This window comes from Phalangium opilio, unplaced genomic scaffold (genome assembly GCF_054372755.1).
Source record: "Phalangium opilio isolate 3A_F unplaced genomic scaffold, DU_Popi_V2 ptg000017l_1, whole genome shotgun sequence".
NCBI classification, from domain to species: Eukaryota; Metazoa; Arthropoda; class Arachnida; order Opiliones; family Phalangiidae; genus Phalangium; species Phalangium opilio.
In genome coordinates this window covers 749,101-774,264 of record NW_028324151.1, presented here as the reverse complement: position 1 = coordinate 774,264, position 25,164 = coordinate 749,101, and the positions used below count along the sequence as shown (strand labels likewise).

The window sequence follows — 25,164 nt, the reverse complement described above, 5'->3', positions numbered from 1 at the left end:
TACAACCGACCCCCCCCCGAAGCGATTGGGGGCCCCTTCCGCCAAGCTCATCGGAGCGAACTACTCCTCGCCAAAGTACGCAATTATATCAAAGGCGAATTAATTTTACCAAGCAAAACTAATCTACTATCGAGGATAACTCTCCACTAGATAATAAAATAGTAGTAATGGAAAGAAAAAATTGGGTCACTGCAGCGAGATATAGTGTTTCGTTGCCCCAATGGTTGAGGGATGGATATATGCAATGTTTAATCCAAAGTTTGCTGCCATAAACCTTTCTATTTTTGAGCTTATCGCCAGATGGTTCGGCGGGAATTATTACCGGTGCCTTTTTTTACGAACATGGGAATGCAATTAAAACATTAGCGAATTATTAAAGTTTTAGTTTTAGTTTAGAACTTGAATGGGCTGGCGTATTTTTAAAAAGGGTTCTTCTGTCTCAAATGGACTTAAATTTAACTGCCCGCTCTGTCTAGGAGGGAAAGTTTTGTACTTTAATTTGCTTTGCGAATCCAACATTTTCATACATACCAGAATTTTTAAATTCAGGTTGAATTGAGAATCAAAATGTTCACTAGGAATAAATAAATAAATAAATATATAGTTTTCCACCAAATTCATTTTCCCATTCGAGTTAGGACCTTTTTGTTCTAAGAAATTAATTCCTTGGTCGGAGAAAATGAAGAGAGAGAGAGAGAGAGAGAGATGCTAGAGATGGCGATTGGGCTTCACTGGCGGCGCTAACGAGTTTGTTAAAAGGGTTTTCAATCGGTTTTCCCATTATCGTAATTTCTGATTAATATCCAATCATTTATTTTTTTCTTCTTCCCCCCTTTTAAATTTCTCCTCCTACCCTAATTAATTAAAGTTGCAAATACTCAATTAACTAACGAATTAAAAAGCCATTGAAACATACGGGATATCGCTTTTAGAATCGTGTAGTATCCTTTGATTAGTAGAGATACTCAAAGAAAACCTTTAAATGTCAGCTAGCAAGGAACATGAAAATTCAACCCTTTCAACACGTACTAGACTAGCTGATGATATATCTTTAACATTGCGAGTTTTAAAGTTTGCAATGCAAATTTGGCAAGCGAATCTTTTTCTTTCTATAGTGGAAATGATTGCTTACACATTGTACATTAGTTAGTGGGGCTTGCGATTCCCTCCCCCCATTTTCTCTGCTCCCCTCCTCCTTAGTTCCTGGCTTGATTTCCGGGCTGGGGCTCACCCCATCTCATACATATAGAGTAGACGAACGCAACGCTATCTCTCTTAGGATAGAGAGAAGATGAAAGTGGCTACTAGATTAAAGGAAATAAGTTCCCCCAGCATACGCTTCTCCATTCCGCTTCCTCCCAGACCTTATTGTTTAGTTACTTAATAAATTCGCTGGATTATAGGGAGAGGGTGCTTGTCTTAGTAGCGTTGGAGTTCGGTTGAAATGGTCTAAGGAGAAATTCCACGCGGACTCCTAGCTAACTCGCTCTAACTTTGAAAGGTGAATGCATGCTAAGATTCTCTGTTCTCGATTTAAAGGTGCATTAGCTCGCATACTTAATTTGCTAAAAGAAAGTTAAAACCAAATCGGAGAATTTAGTAAGTTATTTTCCTATAGTATAGTTGGTATATTTGTCATTATACCAAAAGTATGCGCGCGATTTCTTGGGCTATGACAAGCTTTTTGCGTACATTTTAGCCTTAGTCAAGGTAGGTATAAGAAGAGCCTTGCTTGTCTGCCTTTAGACGCGCAAGTACAAGTACACGGAGGCGGCGTATAGGACAGAGAGAGATCTCCCAGTTCGTAAATAATAAATTAGTATCTCATCCTCTTTTGTAACGAGCTCGACTTCCTCGGAAATGCTTAATTTACATTTCCAATGCGCTTTTAAGAATTTTCCATCAAAGGGATAGCGAAACCCAGCCATACTCGGAACCAATCTCCCCCTGATTAAAACCTTAAATTTTGATAGTTCGTTGTTCCTTTGAATAGCGAAAGATAGTGAGTGAGTGAGTGCATGGGCCGGCTTGTAACAACTTGGCTTCGAGCTATTTTCGGGACTCGGGTCGGGTGGGAGAGTACCACCACGGTGATGGTATACCGTCTTCGGCAAAATGATGAATTTTAAATTGCAAATTTTTAATCAACTTAATAAGTCATCTACTATTTTTAATTCAACGGTTTTTTTCTACGCTATTATTTTATGCGAAAGCTGTGTAGGGGTTTCAACAACCAATTGACTCTCAAACTCCGAAATTAATACAAATTTTTGGGTTTCTTTTGCCCAATGGACACGAGTGCAAGTTCCGCAGCTAGTTCTATTACGATATATTTAATTGCACTTTGGGATTAGTAGTATATGCCTTGTGTGTAGCGGAGACGAATCAATCGGAGTTAGTTTCCGTTGCCTTTTAATAAGTAATTCTTAATCTGGTATTAATCTAGTGTTTTTAAAAATGCAGATGTCTTAGTAAGTTATTTACGAGGTATTTTTAATTTGCGTCTCTTAATTTAATTTATTAATGTCCGTGTGTAAATAAAGCGGATGGCGTTTTAAACAATTACCAATAATATTGGGTGCCCATACACTATGGAAAATAGAAAATAAGAAAAATATAATTTAGAAATATTTTTCAGTCAGAGATATTTAAATAAATTGACTTAGAAATAAATATTAAATGAAAAAAATCCTTATCACGAACTTCGAAATGATTTTGGAAAAGATCCTTAAAAATGGTCGCAATTTGGTGATGGGCCTCCAATTTTGAGTCATCAGCAACCATCGCGCCGAACCGATGGAATATTTCAAAGTCGTGACTAGGTCGTAAAATTTAACTCTCGGCCGCGCACCAGATAGGACGTGGGCCTTTTTATTTCAAATTCACTTCAAGGTCTATCGAACCTCCAAATTATCTTTTCTCGATAATTATTATTTTATCGACCCCTTCCTAAATTTAAAGTACGAATAACCCGAAAATTATTTGCCATTTAACGTACGTGTAGTGTACTTACTTATTTTTTCATTTCAAAGATAGGCTATCTTATAGTTTAAAAGTGTAGTGGGAAAACTACTAAACTTTAGGAGAATAATACACTACAGTACCTCGTCGCAACGCGCTAATTATCCCTGTTTCACGATTAAAATATTGAATCTAAATTTAAGACGGGTTGAGTTGAGTCCTTCCCATAGCCAGTGATGGGCATTTTCCCGATTTTTCATTTTCTCACGCTCACGCTCACGAGTATTTACTCATAGAGTAGGAGCTCTCAGCTCTCGCTCACTTTTGGTTTTGGGAAAAAGAGTAGCTACTCTTCTCCGCTTTCTTTTACAATATATTTGTCATAGCCTCTCCTCTCATAAAATAATTTGTGCGTGTTCTCCAAGATGGCGCTGCTCTCTGCTCAATTACTCTAGTAAATAAATGGCACCAAAAGCTCTCGCCTCACACTGACACAAAAAAATATGGCGAGCTCACAGTGCTCTCCGCTCTTCCATAAGCCAAGTCCGTCAGCTCTCAATTATTGGGCACATTTCCACAAGGAATTTATGGGTTTCCTCTCATCTCATTTCAACTGGTTTTTTCAATACTCGAAGCTCACCTCTCTTTATGGTTTTTGTGAACTCAATAGCTTATGACGCTCATCTCATATTTCGCTCTCAATTCAATACCAAATATCATCTCATTAAAATTTTAAGGCTTCTTTTTTTTCTTTTCATTTATTTCTGGCGTTCTTCATATATTTTACCGCTCGACTCATTGTCAAAGCTCATATTAATGAGCTCTTTTCAAAGCTCATCTCATCTCATTTTAAAATTGTAATCGTGTTGGTACTCTTCTCAATTAAAAATTTCGAACAGTATAACCGCCTGTTGTATCTCATTTATGAAATTCTCTATGTACCACCATTCATCTCATCTCATTTATGCAGGCCCGTAGCCAGAAAAGTTACGCAGAGGGGGCAGTATCTTTCTGTGAGGGGGCATGGCAAATGGAATTTTTTTATAGAATAACATAATATCAAAATATCAGACAATAAATATTTCCGCAATATTTCATTATTGACACTCATTTAACATTTGAAAATCAAACTTTTTTAAAAAGTATAAAAAATAAATTGTTAATAAACAATTCTAAATCTAAACTTCTAGTCAGATCTTTTTCGTAGGCTAGGGAAATTAAGTTTCACTTTCTTTCATGTGACATAGCTCGTCGTTAAAGTGAAAATACGCGAGTTGGGCAGGAAAAGCTTACCTCGCGTCAAATGTAAGTCTGTATCCCGAGGGGTGGGTCATTCATGAAATCCCGTACGCTACCCGTGAAATCCAACTTAAGAAATCCGAAATCAATGCTGATTTCGAAATCAAATAAAAAATCCGAAATCAGCAACGAAATCACAAAATCATTAAAGAAATCATAAAATCAGGATAAAAAACACAAAATCAACAAAGAAATCACGAAATCAACATAAAAATCACGAAATCAACAAAGAAATCACGAAATCAACATAAAAATCACGAAATCAACATAAAAATCACGAAATCAGAAGCGAAATCACAAAATCAGTAAAGAAATCGTGAAATCCATTACAAAATTCACGAAATCCAAAAACCAAAGAAATCACAAAATCCGACGAAATCAAGGGGAAAATCTCAAAATCCGAGGAAATCACGTAAAAACCGCAAAATCCAACGAAATCAAGGGAAATATCGCAAAATCCGTCGAAATCACGGGAAATATCGCAAAATCCGTCAAAATCACGGGAAAAATAGCAAAATCCGACGGAATCACGGGAAAATCTCAAAATTCGATGAAATTCATTGGATTTTATCGAATTCCGAAAAATGAACGAAATCAAACGGAATCCGAAGAAATCAAATTGGATTTCGAAATCCCGTACACTTTTTCCAAAACGTCCGACATAATATTTTGGTCCTGGATGACAAAACCAGCGATATATATCAAGGATAACAACAAAAAGCTAAAAATTCCAGTGTATCAGCATGGGATACATATCAAAAGTGAATTTAAAACATACAAATGAATCAGGGATATATCAAGTAAAAAAATCCAAGTGTATCAGGAATATACACAGGTAGAGACAATAAAGTCTAAAATATGTTGATATACATTCTAAATAGTTTTAATATTTGTGTACCAAAATGAAAATATTCATTACAGGGGCAAAGTTAATTTGATAAGGGGGCATTGGAAATTTTTGAAGGGGCATTTAGGGGAAAACCGAAATCTTATTTGAGGGGGCAGGATATATTTTTGAGGGGGCCTGTTCAGTACTCATAGGAATCTGGAGTTCCATTTACAGGGACACTCACCTAAACCTCATCTCTTGAAGCCGCAAAATAGTTCCCTCACCAAAGACCCATCTTTCGGAGTTCCAAGTCATTGCCACTCACAAAAAAATCATTTCTTGGAGCTCCAAATTTATTTTTACTCGCCACAAACTCATCTCTTGGAGCTCCGAATAATTGCTGCTCACCAAAACCTCATCTCTGAGAGCTCCAAATATTGCTGCTCAGCAAAATTTCATCTCTTGGAGCTCCAAAAAATTTCTGTTCCCCCGTTAATCATTTCATGCAGTTGCAAATAATAGCAGCTCACGTTAAACTCAACTCATTGAGCCATTAATAATTGTAGCAAAGGAAAATCTCATATCTCGGGTGTACAAAAGAAATACCGCTCACAAGAGCTCACCTATTCTGGTTTTAAATATTTGGCGCTCATCTTCAACTCAACTCCAGGAGTTCTCAAACATTTGGACTCGTCGCAACTCATCTCTTGGAACTCCAAAAAATAGCACTCTCATCTCCAACTCCGTTTCATTATGAAATTTTACCCCTCTCCTCTCACGCTCCTCTCACATGTAGAAAAAAACTATCTACTCATCTCTCAAAATACTCCTAGTGAGCGGAGCTTTAAGGAGCGCGCCCATCACTGCCCATAGCTCGATGGTCTGACGGAGAGCTTAATTTTGATTGGACATATCAAAAGCGGTATCTGACGACACGGACCATTGGCCACCTCCCTTTTATATTAATGTAATATTATTATTAATGAAGCGAGAATCAACTCCCGACTTCCAACCCCCCCCCCCCGGGGGGCTCGGTTACATCGTAAAAAAAAGGAGTTAAGAGTCATTTTGATTTTGTAGCAACCACTTTTCAAGTATGGCGTAATTTGTAATAATTTTCCCCCAAGAAAAAGAAGAAGACAAGTAGCAGTTTTTTGCTCGTTTAATGGTTTTTTATCCTCGTCTGCGCTTTTATAATATTTCAAAACTGTAATTACATTCTTAATGACTTTCGCTAAAAAAAAATTCGACTCTCCGTAGAAAATTAAAATATGGTTACGGTTTTTGTTGCATAAATGATGATGTAGAGTAGACTTACTTAACTATAGTAAGGGAAAAACATAAGTTTATGTTCCATAAGTAAGACCATGACCATCAGTACAGTAACTAGACCTCTAGTTTAAAATAATATAATACAACCTTGAAATCGTGACTTCACTGCTCAGTACAGTACCGTAGGGGGGGGGGGAACCACTAGATTATAGTAGAAATAATCCTAAATCGAAACCAATTTTCGAACTCGCTGCCATGATAAAAGATGCTTGGACGGGGTTCCTTTCCGTTGGCGACATTCTGTCTCGGAGTTGGATCTTTTTAATGGGGAAATAATTATACATTTGGTAGCACCACCGTCTTTCCAAGTAATTCTTTTTTTATCTATCTCTCTCTCTCTCTAAAGTCTAAAGCAAAGGTAGTACTTATACTCGAGCAATATCGTCTTTTTTAGGGTAGAAGTAAAAAGAGCTAAATGCCAATTAAAGACACTTCAAGGGAAGGACAAATTCCCCGGTGATAAAATGTCGTAACTCCAGCCTCATAAATACTTTTTATTTGCCAATAGAACAGAGTAAAGTTAGATATATTTTACCAAATTTGAAATTAGTACTATTTCTTTTAATATTTCGTTATACCTGAATTGACTTATGTTTCGTAAGAAGCCCTTGAAATAATTCGATTTATTAATTTAAAATAGAGGTGATATACGGCGTTATTGCATTGAGACGAATGAATGAAGACCCGGGGAGGGGGCGAGATAGGGAGGGGGGATTAAAATAATGGCCGAATTGCAAAAATTTAACTGCTTTTCTTCTAATACTTGAGCCTTCTTTTGGAAAGAAAGAATTACTTGGAAACTGAGTCTAATTCGTTTTTTATCACTTTAAATTGTCGCTGCTGGCTGCGGGACTAAAGGGGTGAGTCCAGCGCCTTGGAAATGAATCACCGCAACTTGACCGTGTAATTATAGCCCCCCCCCCCCAACCCATCCCGTGATTACGTCATACGTTATATAAACCGAAAGAAAGAAAGAAAGAAAGAGAAACCAGATTTAAGTTCATTTCCATGCATCTCCCAAATTGACTCGCAGTCTACATCTTACGGAGAATTTTTCAACAAAGTAAAATACGAAAAATCTCTTGCAGACTTGTAAGGGATCCCTAAACCAGTTTTTTTTTGTTTTAATATTGAATGGGTTCCATCCAAGATTGTTAGATGTTTAATTCATCCTGATTGTGAAAGTCCATGTCCAGTAACCTTTTTTTATTGTAAGAAGTAAAGTTTTTTTGGGAGTTGTCGATGGGCGCTTGCTTTAAGCTTCGGGAAACGAGATTAGAGAGACGAGTGTTCGTCACTGTCAACCTCTAAGAATAATGGGACGGCACCAACCTTCGTTTATCGATTGTTTTCACCCAGTTAGACCGTTTCGATTGAAAACTATCTCGCAAACCTACATTGACCTTAAATAGTTTAACTCTGGTCCAGGCGAAAGGTATCGGCTTCGAAGTGGTCCATCCTAGTCCATTTAGAACCGCGCGTATCCTTAGTTAAGACTATAGGTTGTTGGCGGCTCTCGGGATGTACATTGTTGTGTGTAGAGACTCGAATCGGATCGACCATTCATCGTGCATCCCGATGGCGTTGTCTTATTATCCAATACCATAAATTACTCGCCGGGTCAGTGTGTGTCCCGAGCGAGTGTCGATAGAAGCGAAACTCGACAATTGGCTAATAAATTTAAGGCCGACAATTTCCAATTGTTTTATCTATACGTCTCGACGTTCCCTTAAGGTTTCCCAAGGAATGTCATTAGTTAAAGACTGGAAAATTACATTTCCAGCTAGAAACATTGCAGGATGCCATTGTCTAAGACGTGTGTCATTACGTGTCAATGCCTGCCCATTGGTTTGCGCAAATTAATATCTATATATCTGCATTGGTGTTTTGCTTGGGTACAATAAACAAAAATTATAGAGGCGACCCCTGGAATTTAACTGGTACAAATGAATGAGGCTCGCCTTTAAGTTATCATGGCGTCACCGTTAAGATTCCCTACTCTATTTTGCTTGGTATAGCGTGCAGTTTAATGCCATCAAAATCAAGAATGTCCTCTTTTTCTCTTATCAGAGTGCCGGTTGGGTGTCAGGCAGGCGCGCCATGGGTTCTATAGGGCTAAAAGGCGATTTAGGTCGAGGCTTAGATCGCTCTATTTGGCTGGACGCGCGCGTGCCGAGGGATGCCGAGTCCCAGATAGATGGAGCGTCATTAGAGCCTCTTCTCTGTCCCCCCCTCCCACGCACTTTGTGCCGAGGAAAGAAGAAGGTGATGGCCATAGTGAATTCATTCATTGTTCCCCTGGCCACCAGGACCAGCTATCCTATAGGTTACGCGGCTTTTTTTTTTTGGAGGACCCCCGTCCGAAGATAGCGTGTCGAGCAACCCTGATGACGAGCTTTATAACACCGAGTACGCGTCCGAGTAAAATAGTAACGAAGTGGAGTGAAACTCCTTAGTTTTACCGTGGTGACGTCGTGGATAGCGAGTGGCTCGCCCCTTACTTTCCTTATGACGTTTTGTCCATTGCCACCATTTAGTAATTAATATTGTCAATTTCAAAATATCGTTATCACCGCTGGTATAATAGACCAATTAATGCATGGCTGGGATGAAAAGTATAAGCAGACGACGGTTGAGCTACTTCGTTTAAATTTGGCGGGCACCATTTGATTGGTTGGGGTTGGAGTGATTCTATGAGGGGCGAAATTACCCGAGTTAAGCGGTTAGGGGACCTATGCTTAATGCGTCCAACTGCTAGCTGGCCCAACTTTTCTTCTTTAAGCGATGTTAAGGCTTCTCTAACGTTACAATCTCGTGGATATTAAGTTTTCTAAAAGCAGAGTTTTTTTTATTCCTTGTTGGAAAGATACTGAACATTCTTTATTTTGATAACCACACAAATTTACTTAAATTACTTTTATAGTAGTTAAGTTTTATTAGTTAGAATTAAGGGGGATCAGCGCGAAGGCTTGACAATATTACGAACAACATCGATTAATAGAGAAATAAAGGATATGAAATATCCAAGGCCTAATACGATGAAAGCTAAGGTCAGATCGGTTGTGACGGCCGCTTTGAACAAATCCTGATTGGGAGCTTCCCAGGAGTGCCATAAAAATCGAATTTCTTGTTCGATGACAAGAAATCCGAAAGATTTACTTTCGAAAATGATGATGTTTCTGACCGTGTAAAAGCCATGGTGAAAATTTAATTAATATAAGACTTAATTCGTTTTAATTAACGTATACTATACCCTATGCTAATTATCTCCGATAATGTTTGACTGATATTCTTTCTGACGGGTGCCACGTTGATATTCATCCGCATTCTTTCTCTTCCGACGTAAAGGTTGGATTTGGGGAGTCCTTCCAGGGCGGTGTTCGCCAGCATTTTAAGACCCGTCGTGTACATCAACCAAACACTCGATTTGTCGAATAATTTTTCAAACTGGTCTCCTTCCAGAAGAACGTCCATGTAACCGTTCAATTCCAAAATTCGACCGCTTTCCAATAAGCTCCCGTATTCTTTCTGTAATTAGAAAGAATTTAGAACTTTTGTGGGGTCACCTTTATCCCTCCGACCTTACCATATTGGTGGCGTATTCCTTCTCCGTGGTGCCCGAAACGAAGACCAGTTTGGTGTTAACGTTTTCATTAAAAAAATCCTGGAAATTATCGATGGTTCGATGGGCAGTTCGCGACAGATCCGATTTCATGTTACACGCCACGAAAATGTTGATAATCTGAACTGCCAACAGCCAACCGCCGAGTAAGAGACGTTCCGATGTCAATTTGGAAATGTTCGGAATACCTGCGGAAATTTAACATTCAAACTTTTTAGACCAAATTTAGTGCAGTTTAAGTTTTAGTTTAGTTACTTTTTAGAACGTAAGAGTAAGCGAAGAAAGTGGCGTTGTCAATCATCTTTCGACATAATCCTTTCTCGTTGTTTACCGTCGAATTCGCGGTCATTATTGATTTTATAAGAGTAAATATCGAAGAGACCAACAATAAAATCATAGCAATCGATACCAAAAACTGCGGCGATTAATTTTAATTTTAATTTTATATATTCATTGAGGGGCTTGGTTTTCCTTTTTTAAAAGAGGGTATTTAAGGGCTGTCTATTATTACCTTCTTTTCTACAAGAATGATTGTCCAATTTTCATGTAGAAAAGGGGCGGGGTTAGCGGATATCAAAGCCGATTCTCCTTGGTCAATCATACAACCTCGATGAGTTGGCCAGAATAAATCGAGTTTCTCCAACGGAATCGTGGTCAAATAGATATCCTACACGTACGAATATCGCTTCTTACCTTTCAAACCTATTCTATATGATAATATTACCAAATTTACCACGTCTAAAGTTCCGTTAATGGGCTCCTTTAACGGATCCGAAACTTCAATAAACTCCACTCTATTCAAACAACGTAAAAGGTGAATTTATACCGGAGTAACCTTTGACCTACGCCAAGTTTAAAACCTACGATTTATTCGAAACTCTCTTAATGTACGATTTATATTCTTTGTAGAATTTCTCCACGGTTGGCACCATATTGGATTTCTGTAATGATTAGTATTTGTAATATAATTAACAAAATATGATCTATCCCGTGTTATCAATAACGACGTACTAACCTCCAAATACCCGATTCTGAGGGATTCCATTTCGCATGCAGCCTGTCTCGATAAAATCCGTACCAGCACTGAAATTTTAGTTCATGTAACTCTTACTGCATTAATAATCGGATTTGAAAGTTCGTGACTGACAGACATAGCGAAAACAAAGAGACAATATCCAATGATATGTTATGTTTACGTTCTTATCGCGTTACCTGTCGAAAACATTTAGTATCGGTTAACGATACATTTAAAAATGACTTATTTATGTCAGATTTAGTAGAGACGTATATTTGAAATGTTGTTTACCATATAAATATTCAATAACAAAAACCTTTCAATCGAACAAGTGCACGGTCACGTATTGATTTGGGTTCGTTTTCATTTTCGCCCCGAGTGACAAAGAGAATCATTAATCAAAATCTCTTTAAGAATGGCGGCAGAAATTAAGATATTGGATAAAAAACAAGACGTATTTATCGAATGGACAAACCAATGTAAATTTAATGAACTTGAAAATCTTTTTATATTGTTTTAAAATGTTGAGTGACTTTGCAAAATAATTTGCGTGGGCTATGAGTCAGCGTTTTAGCTTTCAACCGGAACAACGCGCCGCCATGATAATCGAGGGGGAAACGGCAGACTAAGTGACGTCATAACCAACGTGACCCCCCCCTCCTAAAAATCTGTACACGGACCCCGAATACGGATTAAACCACACACACTACCAGACAATAAATAGGCTTATATAAGTCACTGTATAATCGCTCATTTAGAAGTAGTCTATCTCGGTAGACGGACACGCGGTGTCCACAAAGAAAGCCGTAATACTATAGGATATTATTCATTGCTTCGTCCAATTCCTCAATGGACGGGGAAGTGGATACGTAACTGCAGTCAAATGGTTCTTTCCTGTTTCCCCATCATATTCACTTCCTTCCTTTTATATCTCTCTTCTTCCGAACCAGGCACTCTTTGGGATGCTGCATTCTCCGCCTTAGGCATATCAACTCTGGGCCGGGTATCCCTATGTAACTGTTGTTGATCTATTTTTACAAACCCCAATTCGTAATACTGGCAATATTACGATGGTGTAAAACTATCCTTTCTCGAGACTCGAATATTCGTTATGAAATTCAACCCATTAACAACGAGCGAGTTTAATTAAAAGGCACAAGACGATTTGCCATCTAAGAATATTAGGGAAATATTTCCATTTGTTAATTCCTTCTTAGCGGGGTGTCCCGTCACTGCTGCTTGCCAGTTTAAGAAGCTAGGCGCTGTTCGAAATGAGTTTTCGACGTAGCTTAAAAGGGAAGGCCTATTACTATTACCGATAGCTGAACCTTTCTACTTGTGGACGGGGAGCTAGAAACTCCTTTCCATTTTAATTTCAATTCAAGCTTGAAAGAATTTGCTGCCGTCGGCGGGAGTTTCTAAATCTCCGTATATTTGCAAATAAGGCGCGTACTCTGTTTATTTAAGGCGCGTTTATAAATGACAACAGACTTAACTAAAGACAGGAATCGGACTAGCGTGACGACCACCATCTCTAATTTCTGACAAGAAATATTCCCAACCGGCTTTCTTCTCATTTTATTTTAATTATTTCTAATTTTACGTTACCATGTAAGGAATTCACGTACAAAATATTTTTCAAACCGTAAATGGGTTTTGTATACCGGAAGTAGACATATTCGTAATGGAACTAGACTATGTTTCACCGGAAGTGGTATTACTTTTCCCGGAAGTAAACCAATTTTTATCGGAAATGGTATTACTTTTCCCGGAAGTAAACCAATTTTTATCGGAAATGGTATTACTTTTTCCGGAAGTAAACTAATTTTTACCGGAATTACTGTTACTTTTTCGGGAAGTATACATATTTGTACCGGAAGTGAACTTGATCGAACTAAACGCCATTCTGTATCTACTCCTTTCGAGAACAAATCTCTTTGTTATATACATAATATTTGGAGCAGTGAGGGTGGGAGGGAGAGAGAGAGAGAGAGCGAAATCTCTCTCAAGAAAAGTAATAATTAATATTCATGGATTTTCCGGAATTTAATATGTCAGCTCGTACCTGGGCGCGCGCGCGGAATTAGGACGGAAGAATTTCATCCCTTTGAGCTAATAAGGACGTCGCGTATGTCTTTAAAGCTAGTCCGGCCCCGACATGTATGTATTTCTACGCTTACACTTCAAAGGAAATTAAAGGCGAATCTTGAAAGGGAAAATGTACGCTTACTCGAATTCTAATTCAATCGACAACCTACGCGGCGTCTTATAGCGCGACACATCAAAAGCGCTCGCCTCTTCCGATATTAAATTAAAATTAAAACGCCGAGATAACCTTGCTTTCGTAAATCCTAAATTCTCTAATTCGTTTCAAGAGGCGATTTTTGAGGGCAACTACGTCACTCGTACCTTTGTTTTCACTCCCCCCTTATGTCTAATCATAACACGATTCTTTCATCCGCTACATGTTTTCATATATGATATTTTAATAATTAACGCTAAGCTTTGATGATATTACGTTAGCTTTTCCATTATTGATAAGACCGTGATGAGCTAGATCCTTTTCAGAAGTTATTACAGTACAGAGTGATTGGGATAAAAAAAAAATGTGTTAAGAAATGAGAGCGCAACAGAGAAGTTATCATTGATTTTCTTGGACCTAAATGTCTTTGGAGATCCGAACTACCCTGTCAGAGAGTCCCAATGTCCCGTAATTGAGATTGTCTTTTCCATCGGAGTCCAAATAAGGTCCGCTACTCGAGTGGATGACTGCCGCCTGCCTATAGCTATCTTCTCGTACTTAATGCACCAAGCGGGATCTGGTACGCGTCTCCTGACAATGTATACGCATCTACGGGGTATTTGGTTCACCTTTCATTTAGTATACCGACTGCACGTGTTAGCTGCTTGGTATAAGAATACGTATCACGCGGTATCGAAGATGTCTGTCGAGGAAATCAATGTCTCGCGCGCGGTGTTATCTCTTTTCGGGTCCGTGGATTCTCACTCGGGACGCGTACGCTTTGATCGACTGGTAACGAAGCAAGGTTCCTCGCGCTAAATTGGATATCGCGCTGCAGCTGGAACCAACCAACTCCCCGCAGGCAGGCGGACTTTGAACCCACGCGCTAGCTCTATGGCACGGAAGTGTCCGAGGAAAGACGTTATTTCAATTCTCTCGAGGATCAAGGCGAGCCTTATAATTGTTGAACGGTATTATATAGTCAAGTCCAGCAAATTACAGTTCGTGATTAAAGTTTAACTTTGTGGGTCGCGTAAACCCTATAGGGGACAGGATATCTGTTAAAGTTATTTGTTGATGCTAAAAGATTCCACGGTGGAGGTTATTTTAATTTCAGAACTGATCACTGTTTAAAGGTACAGGCGCATGCATGGTGGAAGGGGGAAGGTTAAAATATTAGTTCTTTGCCTCGTTCCTCCATGCATTTCCAATTACAATATTATTCGTGATTAAGGTGGAATGTTTGGGCTGGTAATTACCATATAGTAAATTGGTCTTTGATTTGAGAGAAGGTCGATTTACGACAGAACTATACGGGTTCGCGTAATTATTCCGCTAGCTACCATGTGATTTGTGTACGGAGTAGGCATATGCTCGAACCCCATCATCTATTCAAGCCTTCCTCTCATATAGCCATTTTGTTCGTGACGCGTCTTCGAATGCCAATGGCGGACGGGATGTGTCGAGGGGGGGGGGAAGGGCTGCGAGATGAAGATATAGGAATAATTTATCCTTTATCGCGGTTTCAATAAGAACGATTAGTTTTCCAGGCAAGCGGACGCTTTGTGCCAATTCGAGATGAAGATAGCGTATGCCAAGAAACGACCAACCACTAAATATTCCATTTCTCCTCTAATCCCATTCAGAGCCAGAATGTCGCAACTCCAAATTTGCCTAAAGTTCGATAGAGTTGGCTAAAGTTGCGTAGAGTTGGTCAGGGCCGACTAAAACTAACTAGGGCTGGTTAGAGCTGACTAGAATTGGCTAGGGTTTTTCATGGGCTCCTTCGAGTTGGTTAGCGAGCAAATTTAAAACTTATTACAATTTAAAGCCATAAAATTTAATTTGAACAATTCCAGTGTATATGCAGATACAACCTACAGGCTCTACATATGGAATAATATAAATATATATGGCGGATGAGGGTGTGTGGGTGGGGGGGGGTGAACATTTCGCGTGGTCGAATTCGGATAAAGGCCGGCCGACTGCGTCATTTGGGGTGGTTCCTCCGGATTTAGTTTTGGGAGCGAAAAAAGCCTGGAATAAATTTGACTGAAGACGCCACAGACTTTTGCTCAAAGGATTCCCCTTTATTACATGAATTATGCATGAAAGCTTAACCCCCCCCCCACAAGCAACCCCTGCACCACCTTCATACCCGGTCACGGTTTTAATGCATTTAAACAGACGTTCGTGCCTACTGCCACTTGAAAGCTGGAAACCCACTCGCGTGGTGAAATTAAACCAGCAGTTCCAACGGATTCAAAATACTTTTATGTTTTTGGTTCATAGGTGTGGATGATTATTTTATCATAGGCTGTAGATGTTTCTTTAATTTGTCACGTGGTAAAATTAATACTTATTCGGTTAATCTTTAAGGTGTTTATCCACCCTTAATTACTTACTCCAAGGTTGAGTGTATTTTTGTAAAGGAGGGAAAGAAACTGGCCGCGCGGCGTCTTTCTTGAAAGTGAAATTGAAAGAAATTCCGAATTCCCATATTTTCGTGGTCTAGGCTCGCGAGCTTTGTGGAAACAACGCTACCACTTTTTCCTCCTAAGATTTAACGTACCGTAGTCCGCCATACGCTTTTCTTCATCGCCTGAACCAAACATAACGTTTCTTGAGGAGGGAACGTTTCTTTGTGCACTGTGCATTTTACAAAATTAAAAAGTTACCCCGTTTGCAATAAGAATTTTTCTCTTTCTCAAGAATTTCTTCGACTACCAGGCATGCATGCATGGTCCAGTTTTTATTTCGTTAATTTCACCATGGTCCTATTTTTATTATTATTATTGTATTTGTGTACGTTAGTTTTTGGGCAGCCCGCAAAGGCGTTGTACCAAGAAATGCAGGTTTATTCTTATTCTTACTTCGTCGTATGAACCTTTTGATGGGTTATGTATGGTCGTAGAAGATAGCGATAAAAATGGTTAAGACTACGTCGGAATGATATAATAGGGGAAACTATTCATATCCCAGCAGCTCGATGTTCCCTAAGTCATTTTAGCCAATCCACATCGTTTAGACTATATATATTTTTTTTTGGTCCGTTCGTATTATTATAGCTCTTAGCCTGCATAGGAGCTGGCATACAGTTCCATAGACACACATCGAGCATTTCTTTCCATTCCATTAGGTTTCTGATATCGTCGAGTTAACTTTTTGTCCAACAATTCCGTTACCGAAGCATTTACCCACGCCCCGCCCACCCCCAACCGTTTTTATAGACCAAACAGCCTCGTTTATTCACTGACTTCTTATAAAGGGAGACCGAAATGAATGTCGTCAGAAGTATACATACATTTCGTAATTACGGATTTCTGACCATTATCCAAGTGAGATAGATCGAGGTTAGGGTTGGTTTGGTTGTTTACGCTCGTGACCGTTGTGGACGTGGTAGATATTTGAAACTCCAACGTCATCCGCGTTAAATTTTGTGATGGTTTTTGAAGAAATATCAAATCAGGTTAAACCTCGAGGTGGCAGTGCGCCTTTAAAGTTCAGTACGCGTTTCCTTGGTGATGGCAATTTTTTTTATTTTTTTTTGAATAAACGACCGCGTTACGTAGTTTCTTTCCATAGTGCTCTGATGGTCCGTGATGCGTGACCGCTGACTAGCGCTTAGCGCACCCGAACGGTGATGCGCTTAAGCGAAGAGTTATTCGCTAGACTAGAGCATTCGGACATAAACGAGCCGCCATTCGCCTTCTCAAAGGCAATATAATCAGTATCCGTAGAAACCAGAGAAATGTATTGGAAGAATTTTCTCTTTTCAGATAGGCTATTTCGATACCGAGTTAGCGCCGTCAAATTTCAACTGGCCTTAGTGTGTCGAAAATGGCATAGATAATGTTAAGGATGATTGAATCGAAAAAGTCTACTTATTTGCAATTTCTTCGCGACAATTTTGCCATGTTGATGACTGAAAGACCAAAAATAGACTTTTACGAATGAAACCTTGAGCTACAGTTGAAATATTACCAAAGAAAAATTTTGCATAATCAAAGTTCGATTCCTTCAATTTCCTCAATTTCTTTTCTACAATCTTAGGCCTAAATTGTATCGAGTCTTATAGATAATACGCTTATTAATGTTTATACCCCTGGTGAATTGACGTAATCCTTTTGCAACGCGCGGGAAATCAAAAATTTTCTAATTAGCGCGATTTAACAATCCAATTTTCTCGAATTTAAAAACCAATTAGTGTTTAATTTCCAGGCTTAAGATGATGAAAAAAGAAAGGGAGTGGGGGGGGAGATGAAAGGTTTCGGAATAATTATCGAATTGGGTTCCTTTTTGAATGAAGCGACGAATAGCTTAAGAGGATTAGCAACTTAACGCTCTCTTTTGCCAGAAGAGAAAAGCAGGGCGCCAAAATTTGGCGCGCGTGTGTTGCACGCGGTGCCCTACAAAAGGTTATATACGTTCACTTGGGTATAGAAGCCTATTCGAATCTCCGGGGAAATTCGCTTGATTAAACGGCAAGGCGCTCGATTCAGGCTGTTGCCAATTCTCTTACAGTTTTCCCGCCAAAAGCGCATTGCCCAAGAAGAAAGGATCGGATCATGGATATTAGAAATAAGCTCAGACCCTCGTCCTTACTCTTCAATTAATCTTCGAGGTCCTTGGTACCTTCTCAAAATTCTCGTATATGGAATTATTTTCAAACCGAGTTCTTTCTGGGCTCGCTAAACACTTAGAGATAATTTATATTCGGATGTCTATGAAAAGATATGATTCCGGGCCCGATCTATGGCGCCAATAGAAAAAAAAACACCCCTAGAGATTTTACGTTAATTTTTTTGGGGCCTTGATCTGTCTGAAGCCACCCACGCTTAAACCGAGTTGCCTAGTTTGACCGCTGAAAATTAAATTAATGTTACCTTACCATAACTGAAATATGATAACTTTACTATCTATAAATGACGACTTTTTGCTACTATACTAACTCGAACTCAACCTTTTGTTACTACTAATTTACATACCTAGTTTCGTTACCGTTATGTTTATTACGCTTCTCTCTTTGAAATGAATTCAAATTAGTTTAAATTTAATTTAATTTAATATAATTTTTTTTTTGTACCGAAGTTTCGTTTCGCCGTTCTTAAGGGATTAAGTTAAAAAAAATTAATTCTTAGAGAAAAAAAAGGATAAAGAAAGGGAGATAATTGGTGTCAAGCCTAGCTCGAAGGCGCCGACTAAGTTTGGAGTTACAACTTATCCAATGGGAACAAAAGAATTTCCTTTTGACCAGCGTGAATGCCAGTACGCGTCTATGCAAATGAGTCAAATACCCCAGAGAGAGAACCATTCTACTTTAGCCTCATGGCTTTACAATAAGAGACGGAGAGAGAGAGAGAGAGACGGTATAGAGGAAGAAGGATTAAATGGAAGAAAAGATATTCTCAAAGCGGAGCCGTCAAGTAAAATGAACTCGGCTCGGAATACCCGGGGATTAAAACAAACGGAGATTATAAATATAAAAGTTTCGCGAGTTCTGAGTAGATCTTTGTTGCTTTGTCAAACGTGTTCCATAAAGACAAGCTTAATTAGGGTCAATTTTAGGCCTATTTATACGTTAAATCGCACCCATTTTAAGGATGTATCAGTATTTTGAATGACTTCAATTACTTAAAAATCTGAATAGGCGCATTACCGTGCATGCAAAGCATAAAATGCATATTGCGTTTCAAAAATAATTCCCATACGCTTGCTCTTATTCTTCAACTTTGAACTCGTCGACGTTTAAACTGAGTTGTAAAAGCGCAAAGAGCGAAAACTACTCAAACTTCAATTGTTAAGCCGGCAACACACCTTCCCATTTCACCGACCAGTACCTTGTTAGCCCAGCAGCCTTCTCAGAGACGTCACTATGAACTTCCCGAATTGACTTACGTGTCATCGCAGCTTATTGGGAGAAAGGGGAACCAAATGGACGCGCTTTAAATGAAGTAGTATCGCTAATTGCGGAGCTTAACCGACCAGATACGCTTAGTGCCATTAAATAAGTACGGCACCGATAACGCCGCGTCAAGTCCATTGAGAGAGCAATCATTCCTCAATACCGTTTTTCCAGCTTTCCCGAATAAACACTCCTTAAATTATTTCCTCCCTTAGTTTGGTCTTGATCTAGCTCCCGAGTTTCTAAAGCGTATAGCCGCCCGTCCGTGATTAGCGAAAACGATTTAATTGGTTTTATGTAAATAGGTTGGCCCGAAAAGGGAAACTCTCCTTGGAAATTACTGATATAACCTTTCTTTGACAATAATAGTTCTGGGCTTCCTCTTGAGGCTTTCCCTTTAAATCCGAGAGAGGGGGGGGGGAAGAGTCCCTTGGATTAATTAGTCACACCTGAAAGTTAAAAGTTTTATAATAGAAATCTGCAGTCGGCTTTTGTTTGAAAATAATAGAGAAATTGAACGGTTTAGTAATACAATTCGGTTCTTCTCTTATAAGTATTTACTGAAAAGTTGTTGTTTTATTTATAATGAAAAGATACATTGTAGGGAGAGGAAAGTATTATTAATTATTAATTGGTCGAGCGTAGCCTAGAAGCTGAAAGAGAGCGAGTATACGTCGAAAGACCAAACTAGGTACTACTTTAGGCTTTCATTATTATTATTTGAACTTACCTTCCTTCGAAGAAACGTTATTATTTTAGACTTTCTTTGGAGGGAAAAAAATAGTCAGGCGTATCTTGTTTTTTTAAACTTTTACAAAAAGAATTCTTTTTGGAAACTTTCTTTTCTTTTCCTCTATTTTTTTAAATGAGGGAGGGGGCACGGGATGCGTGCGCCTGCAGGCCTAACCCGGTCGTCGTCGTCAGATCATTTTTTAATTCGGCCCTCGCGTTTTTTGACGAAATGTTAAATGTCCCGTATTAAGCAGTCACGATAACCATCGTCTAATGGCCCTCTCCTCTATACCACCGCGAAGAGAAGAATAAAAAAATATACATTATATAACTCTATAACATATAACATAAGAAACGGGACATAACCCCATTGTCCCTATAGTGGGAAGGCCAAGAAAAATCGGTTGTTAGACCTTTCTGGCCACGTCATTTGGAGATCGGTAAAGCTCCTCCCATTCTGTCCCTCCAGAGAGAGATATTTCCAAAATACAAAACGTATACGACGTTGTATTGGAAATTATAGGATGGAACAAATTTTACTATTTTAGGTTGAGTTGACTCAACGTTATTTAATAGTAGGCCTTGATCAAGTTTCTTTGTTTTTGAAACTTATTTTTCTTGGGTCTCTTGACTCGAAGCTTGGGATTTGAGATAACGATTCTGACGATATTCTCCATTATACGTTGTTGTAAAGTGACCGCAAATGGTAGAAAAAGAGGCCCCATACACTATTACGCTAGCTGCCTCGCTGATATTCCTCTTTTTTTAAGGAGGCGCTATCCCGTTTTTTCAGCGCGCTCCGGCTTTTTAGCCCGTAAAAAAGCCCACCCGCTCCTTTAGTTCCTTATATACAATATAAACTCGCGGTGCTTGGGCGCCCCAAACACCCTACAACCTCCTTCGTATATACACTGTACCTATGTATTAAAGATTAACAAGGTTAGAAAGTCACCCCAAGACCCTCCTTCTATAACTAGTAATTAAGTTTCGATGTACCAGGAAAAATTCAGCTCTGTCCCATATTGGTACACATCGAGTAGTAACCTTGATATACTAGATTCCTGGCTCTTACCCCTGGGGTTTCGTATCAACAATGCGCTCTCCCATTGGTTTATAAAATTCACGCGTAAATATCCTAGAGAACCCTTGATATGTTCAGGGTTTTAAAATAGGTTTTATCGTGTGGGCCTTTTTGTCGGCGTTCGTGAAAAATGGGGCGAGGGCTATATAAGAATGGGCGTTGAAGATATCTATGAAAACTTCCATTACAGAGTATAGTGGAGCCTCGATCCCGAAACGAAGCAACCCAACACTCCCCCTCGCTCTCTTGCCTGTTTTCAGCTGATAAACTACGTGTGAATTTTAGCCAAAAGAAAAAAAAAGAGAGAACAAGGCTGGCCACGAGCATCCTGGTGGATGGATACCAAAGGTCATTGGCTTCCCATCTTCCGCTCGCTCACTCAAAACTCTCTCTCTCGGCTCTAAAAGATATCAAGGATATACCCTACGCGTTCTTTGTTAGTATACAAGTTCCGGAGAATATTGTAAACAAACAAATAGCTATTGTTAAGTCAACTTTTTTCAAAGCAATGATTGATTGCAATTTTTTTACCCCCCCCCTCTATTATTTATGATGTTTCAAGATTTTACATCGTCCTCGTAGTTTGCTACTACGTTGTACACCAACCTAATCTCCGCTCGCCATACGACGAATATTCGGCTCTCGAGGTATAGTTAGCTGAGAATTGTGGGTAAAGATAACGAAAGTAGAGCGCCGGTTAGTCGAAAAGAAACCTGAGAGACGCATATCGAGACTCGAGTGTACATTGGCATTATAGTACGCGTTGATATTCAACTATTCGTGTATGGAAAATAATCCGTGCTGTATTTGAAGCTTCTCGCGTGGGTCTGTTTTGTCTGTCTGTAGAGTGAGAGCGTGCACACTATGAAAAGAAGCATGCATCCTATACTTTCTCCGCTATTTTAAATCCAATACGTTTCTAATTTCTCACATCAGCGAACACAATACAAAATACAAAGCTACCTGTATAGAGCGAATGCTCCCCGAGTTTCATATTTTACCAATGTCTTTTTCCTTGCTTTCTTTTATTATCTCCAGAGGGAAAAGGCTGGCCTGAGCCTTGAGCGGTGGCGGGACTTGGTCATTTCTATTTTCGATTTGTATAAAACTCTAAATCCGGAAGACTCCGAGCTTTCCCATAGTCTTTCAGCGGTGTAGTTTCGCCCCCAACTTCCCACGCTGAAGAATGCCAAGTTTGGGGCTGGAACTAAACCTCTCAAATATTATACCTGCTTTTCCTGGCATTTTTTGTTGGTCATGGGATATCCACTAGTGTTTTTATATTTTGAGAGAGAGAGAGAGAGAGAGAGAGAGAGAGAGAGAGAGAGAGAGAGAGAGAGAGAGAGAGAGAGAGAGAGGAACAGTATAGCTGCACCGCCGGGTTTTCTATTATCTTTAGCCAGCAGGCCGTAAATTTTGCATAGAAATGGTATTTTTCTTACTATATAGGAAAGATAAACCTACCCACTTTTGCCATGCAGGCATTGAAAAATAGCTATTTCTATAACTTGAAGACTCTCAATTTCTGTTTTCCTCCTTGCCAACGGAGTTGATTTTCCTTCTCTTAGACGTAACGTATCTAATAATCATACGTAAACTAATTCTAGATTCTAAGTTGCAATTGACTCTTACTATAGTGGCACGCGTTTTCTCTGATTAAAGTTTAAACCTCATTCGAGGCTACTAAGATATTTTAGAAACTTGGTAGGTAATTAGTTTACTTATGGTTTAGTGAACACTCATCCCGTCCACTTTAATAAAACGCCAGGAATTTCAAACAAGAAATATATAATAGAACTTCTCTGTCCCATGCAGAGAAAGATTTCCAATTCAAATATATATTTTTTTCATAATGTGGTCACTACTCTTAATACTGAGATTGCGTAGGTATCAGGGCGAAGCCGACTTCCAGGCTGAAACTAGCCCGTGTTAATCCTATGAGCCCCTGTAGAAATGTTGCTCACGCCATACACCGCAGCTCAGGGAGAAGCCGACTCATAGGCGCTTGAAATATTCAATTGTAATTTCACGATGTTTGTTAAATTAATTTCGTTAGTAAATTTAATTTATAAATCAGAGTTAATTACCGCCTAACAACTTATAGAGGATGGTTTAGTTAGTAGTATTTTGCTATAATTTAGTAACTAGTTTCCTAATATTAGCCAGATTAACGTGGCTATAAAATATTCAGACCATTTTAAATAATTATAAATGATTTAAATTTAGGTAAATTGTTATTTTGACATTAAATACAACTTTGATTAGTTCATCTCGTGTTGGCCCACTTCCCCGAGAAGCTAAACCAACCTTGTCATAGCGTAAATTAAATTTCAAAAACTTAATTAAATTACGCCGTAGAATAATATTTCTAAATTAAATAATAAGTTCGCTTTTAATAATAATAATAATTTCAATTCAAAATGAGACGTAGGTGGAATGGACGGACGCTGCGGAATATTTCATTTAAGAGATGAATAGTCCTTTTGTCACGGGCGACTCCGTAGAGGGCATTTCTTGGTTAATTGGGCTTCAGCCAGCCAGCTAGCTAGCTAGCTATTCCCGCATACAATTGTACTGTACGCGTATAGAGTTGGTGAATACGCTGACACTAAGCCTAATTAAAACCACTGGGGTCCAATATACCGTAAGAGGAGAGACAAGCCCGCCCGTGCTGCCCTAGCCAAAATTACTCTTACGCTCGGGCCTCGATCCATTCTGACTTTAAAACCGTGCGACCTTGTTAGGCAGCTCGGTTCGTTTCAAGGCATCCTTGCACAACGCCCGAGTATTCGTAATTTTAAAGAGACAATGAAATTGGATTATTGCTTTCTCCTATTTCTTTTTAATCTTAAAGACATTTTAAACGCGTGTTATTTGAGGTGTATTTACGTGGAAAATATTTTTTAAGGCTCCAATAATCAAGATACGTTCCCTTTAAGAAGATATTTCCCCGATGAGACTGCGGCGGTTCTAGATTTTTCCAAGTGTTGCATTTAAAGTTTGGGATGATCTTTGGTGGTTTTCCCTCTATTATTCACTCTACTCTTAAAGATGATAGCATCGGTCCAAGTTACTATATAGCGTATATATAGAGGGAAGACCCAAATCGTGTTCGTGGCCTTTTCCCCGCGTACTCGCAGAATTCATTAATTGTAGCCGCGGGACCCCGGGCTCTTCTTCTTAATTCTACATCCCAGCACGCTCCACTTACATCCAAAACGTCTTAAGTTTAGATGCCCAGGGAAAAAGTCGAAATACTCGTAGCTTTTGGAGAGACTGTCATTTTTAATCGGGAGTTACTACGTTTTGGTAAATTAGGGTTATAGCGAGCGCGGGTACTTTAGGGTTTGCGGCGCGGCCGACATTCAATGAGAACTTATACCCCGGAGTGAAACTAAACTGCAAGCCGAGTCTTCTTTAAAATATCTCTCCCTAATTGGAGCACGCGCCTAAGGAAACCCCCTCCCCCCTCTCTCTCTCCGTTCCTAATGTAACATGCAGGGATACCTTCTAACTAGCTGTATTGTAAGACCGCACCGAGGCTTAGCTTTGAAATATTTAAAAACCCTACCAAACCACCTCCACCACCACCACCACCCGCCGCGCTTATAGAGAGAGAGGGAATGCAGATTAAAAAGGGGAGCAGATTCTAAATTGGAAATTTAGACCAAAAGTTCCGGAGTAAATGTAGTATATTTATTTGGCTGGCCACCGAGTGGCCATGTACGTCTTTATTACATTGGAGAAAATTGCAAGGACGCGTTTGGTATTTGGAAAACCTTTTTGGTTGACTTTATCTTGAATGATGGATTTGCAAGTCTCCACGGGATTGTCCACCACAATTTCCACTTCCAGACAACCCAGAAGTTCCGATAATTTGAATTTTAAGACGGTCATTTCGCACGTTAATCTGTTTTCCACGACTACGTTGATATTCTCATCTGAATTAGTTAAATTTTAAAAACAACTTTTATTTAACTCCCAAGCACTTTAGAATTACCGCAAATGTGAGTGTAGGCGGCGATTAAATTTTTGGTATGGTACGTCGTGCCTTTATGCGTCTTCAAGGCTTTGAGCGAAGATTTGCTAATTCTTCCGAGGTCGCAAAATTTGACCCACGGATGTAATAAACCTAATTTCTTTCCG

General features: G+C 39.2%; 1 protein-coding gene and 1 long non-coding RNA gene across 2 annotated transcripts in view; one reads left to right on the top strand and one right to left on the bottom strand.

Annotated features, from left to right (window-relative positions):
• LOC149702165 (uncharacterized) overlaps positions 1-25,164 on the top strand; it is a 31,574-nt gene that overhangs the window by 3,372 nt on the left and 3,038 nt on the right. The gene's annotated exons all lie outside the window — the stretch shown is intronic.
• Positions 9,294-10,424, bottom strand: LOC149702166 (uncharacterized). Its single transcript, XM_089865752.1, has 4 exons — positions 10,299-10,424; positions 10,008-10,231; positions 9,675-9,949; positions 9,294-9,600 (listed from the first exon to the last, which is right to left on the bottom strand). Exons 1-4 carry the CDS (start codon positions 10,390-10,392, stop codon positions 9,378-9,380), a joined length of 816 nt encoding a protein of 271 aa, XP_089721878.1. The 5' UTR covers positions 10,393-10,424; the 3' UTR covers positions 9,294-9,377.